This window comes from Pyrgilauda ruficollis, unplaced genomic scaffold (assembly GCF_017590135.1).
Source record: "Pyrgilauda ruficollis isolate IOZ18807 unplaced genomic scaffold, ASM1759013v1 scaffold826, whole genome shotgun sequence".
In the NCBI taxonomy this organism is placed as follows: domain Eukaryota; kingdom Metazoa; phylum Chordata; class Aves; order Passeriformes; family Passeridae; genus Pyrgilauda; species Pyrgilauda ruficollis.
The window spans coordinates 1-7,511 of NW_024530222.1; the positions used below are offsets into that span (position 1 = coordinate 1).

The window sequence follows — 7,511 nt, forward strand, 5'->3', positions numbered from 1 at the left end:
TCCTTCTCTGCGCGTGCGGCTGTTTCGAGCGCTCCGGCTTTTCACACACCTCGATCCTTTCCTGGAAAACTGGCGGGACGTCGGATTAAATCCTGCCTCAGCTCTGAGGTCTGGCTTTGGAAGAGCCCCAAGCCATCCTCTCCTGCTCATCTCATCCCGACCTTGGTGGAAATATCGTGCCTTCACGGGGTTCTTGTTCAACTTGGTGCATTTCTGGCACTGCTTTTTTTCAGTCTTTGAAAGGTTTTTTCCTGGTGTGGGAGTGACAATCTCTGGGGATCTCCTCTGGTCGGGATGACCCGAGGTGTGTTAAAAGTCTCTTTTCTCCAACCCAGCAGCCGAGAAGTCTTCGGTTCACGTTCTCAAGGTCGTTTATTATTTCTTATCTAAAACATTTTCTGTCTGGCCTGCCGAGGTCCGTTCTGCACGTCGGTCTGAGGCACACTGGGCTGGTGTTTTCTTTTTGTACTAAAAACTACATATTTGATATTTCCAGTTATTTTCCAAAATCTATCACCTGTGTTAGACAGTGACTTTCTACTCTACACCAATCCCAGAGTGCCGCCATCACCCAGAAGATGGAAGCTAGGAAGAAGAAGGAAGAAGAACAGGACAATTCCCAAATTCCTCCATCTTGCCTCCTAGACCCCCACAGTAAAACCCCCAAAATTTTTCTTTTCGCCCTATAACTATTGCTATTATGCTGTCTGAATTTTGTCACCTTTAATTCTTCATATAAAGGTGGTAATTTGTTCCGTGGGTCGAACTCAAAGCCACGGGGGTCTTTGGCTGCATTCCAGGGTCTCCGACCCCCCTGGCTGGGGCTGGGATCATCCAGGTTTGGGATCTCCTCCGCTCTGGTCTGGTTGGGAAGATCCCAAGGTGTGTCTCTGTTAAAAGTCTCTTTTCTCCAACCCAGCAGCCGAGAAGTCTTCGGTTCACGTTCTCAAGGTCGTTTATTATTTCTTTATCTCAAACATTTTCTGTCTGGCCTGCCCAGGTCCGTTCTGCACGTCGGTCTGAGGCACACTGGGCTGGTGTTTTCTTTTTGTACTAAAAACTACATATTTGATATTTCCAGTTATTTTCCAAAATCTATCACCTGTGTTAGACAGTGACTTTCTACTCTACACCAATCCCAGAGTGCCGCCATCACCCAGAAGATGGAAGCTAGGAAGAAGAAGGAAGAAGAACAGGACAATTCCCAAATTCCTCCATCTTGCCTCCTAGACCCCCATAGTAAAAATCTCCAAAATTCCACCTTTCACCCTGTGAAAATCAGTTATGCTGCTTAAACTTTTGTGATTTGTAATTTTTCATGTAAAGTTGGTAATTTGCTCCATGGGTTGAGATCGAATTCCCAAGTGTCTTTGGCTTCCTGCCAGGATTTTGAGCCATCCAGAGGGATGTCCTGGGTTCCGACAGGAACTTTAGACTCTTTTTTATCTCTCTTAATTTACATGTGCATGCAATTTCACACTGTGTTCATACACACTCATTTTACCGATTTCCTGTGTGACATTTGCTGCTAATTTTTCTTCATCAGAGAGAATTTTTGGGTCGGGAGAAAGAGTCGGAATTCTTCGCTTCGAGTTCACAAGGTTGTTTATTGTCTCACAAATAAAATATTTTTTGTTGTTGTTTATTTTCTCTTATCTAAAGTATTTTTTGTTGTTTATTGTCTTGTGGTTGGGATCCCAAAGGGTTCATGGATTGGATCCCAAAGGGTTCATGGATGGGATCCCAAAGGGTTCCTGGGTGGATCCCAAAGGGTTCATGGGAGGATCCCAAAGGGTTCGTGGGTGGATCCCAAACAGTTCACGGATGGATCCCAAAGGGTTCATGGATGAGATCCCAAAGGGTTCATGGATGGATCCCAAAGGGTTCAAGGGTGGATCCCAAAGGGTTCATGGATTGGATCCTAAAGGGTTAATGGATTGGATCCTAAAGGGTTAATGGATTGGATCCCAAAGGGTTCATGGTTGGGATCCCAAAGGGTTCATGGTTGGGATCCCAAAGGGTTCTGGGGTGGATCCCAAAGGGTTCCTGGAAGGAACCCCAGGATGGATCTCAAGGGGGTTCGTTGATGGTCATCGATGGTCATTCATGGCCTTCGATTGTCACTAATGGCTGTAGATGGCTATTGGTGGTCATTGATGGTCATTAATGGGCATTGATAGTTATCAATGGCTGTTAATGGCCATCGATGGACACTGATCGTTATTGATGGTCATTGATGGTCATTCATGGCCTTTAATGTCATTGATGGTCACTGATGGTTGTTGATGGTCATTGAGAGTCGTTGGTGATCATTCATGGCCATTAATGGCCATTGATGGTTATCAATGGCTGTTGATGGTCATTCATGGCCTTTGATGGCCATTGATGGACATTGATGGTCGCTGGTGATCATTCACATCTGTTAATGGCCAATGATGGACACTGATGGTCATTGATGGTCATTGATGGCTGTTGATGGTCATTCATGGCCTTTGATGGCTATCGATATTCACCGATGGTCATTGATGACCATCGGTGATCATTCACATCTGTTAATGGCCATCGATGGACACTGATGGTTATTGATGGTTATCAATGGCTATTGACGGCCATTCATGGCCTTTGATGGTCATCAATGGCCATTGATGGTCATCGATCGTCATTGACGGCTGTTGGTGATCATTAACGACCGTAGATGGTCAGTGATGGTCATTGATGGCCATTGATGGCTATTGATGGTCAATGATAGTCATTCATGGCCTTTGATGGTCATCATTTGTCATTGATGGTTGTTGGTGAACATTCATGGCCATTGATGGCTGTTGATGGTCATTGATGGTCATCAATAGCCGTTGATGGTCATTCATGGCCCTTTATGGCCAGAGATGGTCACTGATGGTCATTGATGGTCATCAATCGTCATTGATGGCTGTTTATGGTGATTGTTGGCCACTGATGGCCAGAGATGGTCGTTGGTTACTGTTGATGGTCACTAATGGTCATTGATGACTGTTGATGGTCATTAATAGTCATTGATGGTAATTGATGGTCATTCATAATTATTGATGGTCATTGATGACCATCAGTGATCTTTGATGGTCATCAATTGCTGTTGATGGTCACTGATGGTCACTGATGGTCATTGGTGGCTGTTGATGGTCATCGATGGCCACAGATGGTCATCAATGGTCACTGATGGCTATTGATTGTCATCGATGTCCGTTGGTGATCATTCATAGCCATTAGTGGCCATTGATGGACACTGATGGTCATCGATGGTCATTGACGGATGTTGCTGACCATTGATGGTCATCGATTGTCATTCATAGCCATTGATGGTCATTGATGGTCTCGGATGATCATTGATTGCCATCGGTAGTGAATGATGGTCATTGATTGTCATTGATGGCCATTGATGGTCATCGATGGTCATCGAGGGCCATTGGTAGTCATTAATTGCTGCTGATGGTCATTGATGGTCATTGATGGCCGTTGGTGACCATTCATGGTCATTGATGGTCATCGATGGTCATTGATGACCATTAGTGATCATTCATGGTTGTTGATGGTCACCGATGGCCTTTAATGGCCATTGATGGTCATTGATGGTCATCGATGGTCATTGATGACCATTAGTGATCATTCATGGCTGTTGATGGTCATAGATGGTCGTTAATGGCCATTGATGGTCATCGATGGTCATTGATGGCCGTCGATGGCCATTGACGGTCATCGATGACCATTAGTGGTCATTTATGGCCGTCGATGGCCATTGACGGTCATCGATGACCATTAGTGGTCATTTATGGCCATCGATGGCCATTGACGGTCATCGATGACCATTAGTGGTCATTTATGGCCATCGATGGTCATCGATGGTCGTTAGTGGCCATGGGTGATCATTGATGGTCATTTATGGTCATCGATGGTCATCGATGGCAACTGATGGCCAGCAATGGTCATTGATGGTCATCGATAGTCATTGATGACCATTAGTGATCATTCATGGTTTTTGATGGTCATAGATGGTCGTTAATGACCATTGATGGTCGTCGGTGGTCGTTAATGGCCATTGATGGTGATGGATGGTCAGCAATGGTCATTGATGACCTGTCGGTGGTCGTTAATGGCCATCGATGGTCATTGACGGTCATTAATGGTCATCAATGGTCATTGATGGTCGTTGATGACCATTAGTGATCATTCATGGCTGTTGATGGTCATCGATGGTCGTTGACGGTCATTAATGGTCATCAATGGTCATTGATGGTCGTTGATGACCATTAGTGATCATTCATGGCTGTTGATGATCATCGGTGTTCGTTAATGGCCATCGATGGTCATTTATGGTCATTAATGGTCATCAATGGTCATTGATGGTCGTTAATGGCCACTGATGGTCATCGATGGTCGTCGATGACCATTAATGGTCATCGATGTCCACTCCTGCTCCACTGAGTGTCCAGCAGTGCTGGCCGAGGCCTTTTGTCCACTCCGTGTCCAGCGGTCATCGCGACCTTTCACCCTGTGGTGGCCAAGAGCGCCGGCCATGCCCGGGACAAAGGGGGTGTGGCCTTTTCCAGCCGTTCCCGGGTGTTCTTCGCCGTTCCCCAGCTGTTCCCAGATGTTCTCCAGATGTTCTCCAGGTGTTCTCCGCTCCCAAAAGCTCCCTTCGGCAACTCCCGCCACACCGCCGTAAAGCGCCGCGTCGCCGCGTCGCAATTCCACATGCCACACCGCCGTAAAGCGAGCACTCGCGACAACATGGCGCCGCGCGGCTCGCCTCGGTGTATCCCATCGCGCCCCGCGCGCCGCACAGGCGGCGTTTGCCGGCTTTGTGCCTCGGTGTATCCCAGCATGCCCCGCGCCGCCGCCATTCCCGGCAGCCCCCGCGCCGCCCTCAGCAGCCGCCGCCGCTGCCGCCGCTCCGGTGGGTACCGGGATCGCGGGAAGGGATTCCCACCGGGATCGGGATCACCGGGAGGACCCCGGGATCCACCGGGACCGCCCTGAGCTCCGGTGTCGCCCGCAGGTCCCGGATCCCCCCGCGCCGAGTGAGGAAATGGTGAGGGAACTGCTCCCCCCAGCTCCCCCCATCGCAAGAATGGAACCGGCCGGGTCCGGAGCGAGCCCCGCCCCTTTTCCCCCCAGCACGGGCGGCTCAAGCTCCGCTCCCCGGACTCGGCGCGGCGCCGGCAGCGGGAGGAGAAACTGAGGCACTACCGGGAGGCCATGGACACCCTGCTGGGGGTACTGGTGTATACTGGGATCAAACGTCCGTACTGGTCCCGCAGGGGGCGCTGCCCGCCCAGGTGCTGTCCCTCACGGGCTCGGTCCTGGCCGCCAATCCCGACGTGGGCACCTGCTGGAACCTGCGCCGCCGGGCACTGGGAGCGCTGGGAGGGGACTGGTTTGTACTGGTTTATACTGGTTTGTACTGGTTTGCACTGGGAGGGGCCGGCAGGGCGCTGCTTTGGACTGGGAGGGCGCTGGAGGGGGGAAGAAAGGGTTAAAAGGGAGTTTGGGGTTACTGGTTTGTACTGGTTTGCACTGGGAGGGGCCGGCAGGGCGCTGCTTTGGACTGGGAGGGCACTGGTTTGGACTGGGAGGGCGCTGGAGGGGGGAAGAAAGGGTTAAAAGGGAGTTTGGGGTTACTGGTTTGTACTGGTTTGGACTGGTTTGTACTGGTTTGGACTGGTTTGTACTGGGAGGGCGCTGGGAAGGGTTAAAGGGGGGCTGGGAGGGACTGGGTGAGCCCTCAGTGGGTTGTACTGGTTTATACTGGTCTGTATTGGTTTATACTGGTTTATACTGGTCCATACTGGTTTATAGTGGTCTGTACTGGTTTATACTGGTCCATACTGGTTTATACTGGTCTGTTCTGGACCATACTGGTTTATACTGGTTTATACTGGTTTATACTGGTTTCAGGGTGCCCTCGGAGCTGTCGTTCGTGGGGCAGTGCCTGGGGGTGAACCCCAAATCCTACGGGGCGTGGCACCACCGGGGCTGGGTGCTGGGCCACGCCCCGGCGCCCCCTGCTGGCCGGGAGGACCTGGCGCTGTGCGAGCGCCTCCTGGCGGCCGACCCCCGCAACTGTGAGTACTGGTTTGTACTGGTTTGTACTGGGATGGGGTCATGGGGGGGCTGGGGGTCACTGGGTTGTACTGGTTGGGCGTGGCACCACCGGGGCTGGGTGCTGGGCCACGCCCCGGCGCCCCCTGCTGGCCGGGAGGACCTGGCGCTGTGCGAGCGCCTCCTGGCGGCCGACCCCCGCAACTGTGAGTACTGGTTTGTACTGGTTTGTACTGGGATGGGGTCCTGGGGGTGCTGGGGGTCACTGGTTTGTACTGGTTTGTACTGGGAGAGGGAATAGGGAGTATGTGTTAGCGCCCCCTGCTGGCTGGGAGGACCTGGCGCTGTGCGAGCGCCTCCTGGCGGCCAACCCCCGCAATTGTGAGTACTGGTTTGTGCTGGTTTGTACTGGGATGGGGTCGTGGGCGTACTGGGAGAGGGCTGGGGTCACTGGTTTGTACTGGGAAAGGGAATAGGGGGTATGTGTGGGCGCCCCCTGCTGGCCGGGAGGACCGGGTGGCACACTGCGAGTTATACTGGTTTGTACTGGTTTATACTGGGATGGGGTGCTGGGAGCTACTGGGTTGTACTGGTTTATACGGGGATGGGGTGCTGGGTTGTACTGGGGGATACTGGGAGGGGCTTTGGGAGCTACTGGGTTGTACTGGGGGATACTGGTTAGTACTGGGATGGGGCCTTGGACTTATTGGGAGGGATTTCAGGTTGTGCTGGGCTTACTGGTTTATACTGGGAGCTGCCACCGCGGGCTGCAGGAACACGGAGGTGCTTGCCAGTGCTTACTGGTTTGTACTGGTGCCCTCCCAGTATAAACCTGGGAGCCCTTGGAGTGCACTGGGAATGGGTTTGGGTGCACAAACCCTTACTGGTTTATACTGGGAGCTGCTGTTACAAGCCTCAGGGGCTCGGGGGCGGCTCCCAGTCCTTACTGGTTTGTACTGGTGCCCTCCCAGTCCACGCCTGGGAGCACCGGCGGGCTCTGGTGGCCGGCCAGGACCCCGAGGCCGAGCTGGCCTTCGCCGGGGCCCTGCTGAGCCGCGACTTCTCCAACTTCTCGGCCTGGCACCACCGGCTGCGGCTGCTGGCGCCCGCCCGGAGCCGCGGGCAGGGCGAGGCCGGGGCGCTGCCCCCCGAGAGGCTGAAGGAAGGTGAGAGACTCCCCAAAAATCCCCTGGATCTCAAAAAAATTTAGGGGGTTGGGGTGGGTGGGCAGACCTGGTGTCCCTAAATCCCCATTGACTTTAATGGGGGTAGACCTGGTGTCCCAAAGTCCCATTGACTTTAATGGGGTAGACCTGGTGTCCCTAAATCCCCATTGACTTGAATGGGGGTAGACCTGGTGTCCCAAAGTCCCATTGACTTTAATGGGGTAGACCTGGTGTCCCTAAATCCCCATTGACTTTAATGGGGTAGACCTG

The 7,511-nt window shown here is 52.3% G+C and overlaps 1 protein-coding gene across 1 annotated transcript in view; it reads left to right on the forward strand.

The window, feature by feature from the left end:
• Positions 1–4,785: 4,785 nt before the first annotated feature.
• RABGGTA (Rab geranylgeranyltransferase subunit alpha) overlaps positions 4,786–7,511 on the forward strand; it is a gene marked incomplete at its 3' end in the record, with an annotated part of 8,056 nt that continues 5,330 nt past the window's right edge. Inside the window, exons 1-7 of the mRNA XM_041487665.1 lie at positions 4,786–4,930; positions 5,033–5,065; positions 5,152–5,250; positions 5,295–5,410; positions 5,932–6,013; positions 6,197–6,281; positions 7,047–7,241. Of these exons, the coding sequence (XP_041343599.1) occupies positions 5,063–5,065; positions 5,152–5,250; positions 5,295–5,410; positions 5,932–6,013; positions 6,197–6,281; positions 7,047–7,241 (580 nt within the window). The remainder of the gene's footprint in view (positions 4,931–5,032; positions 5,066–5,151; positions 5,251–5,294; positions 5,411–5,931; positions 6,014–6,196; positions 6,282–7,046; positions 7,242–7,511) is intronic.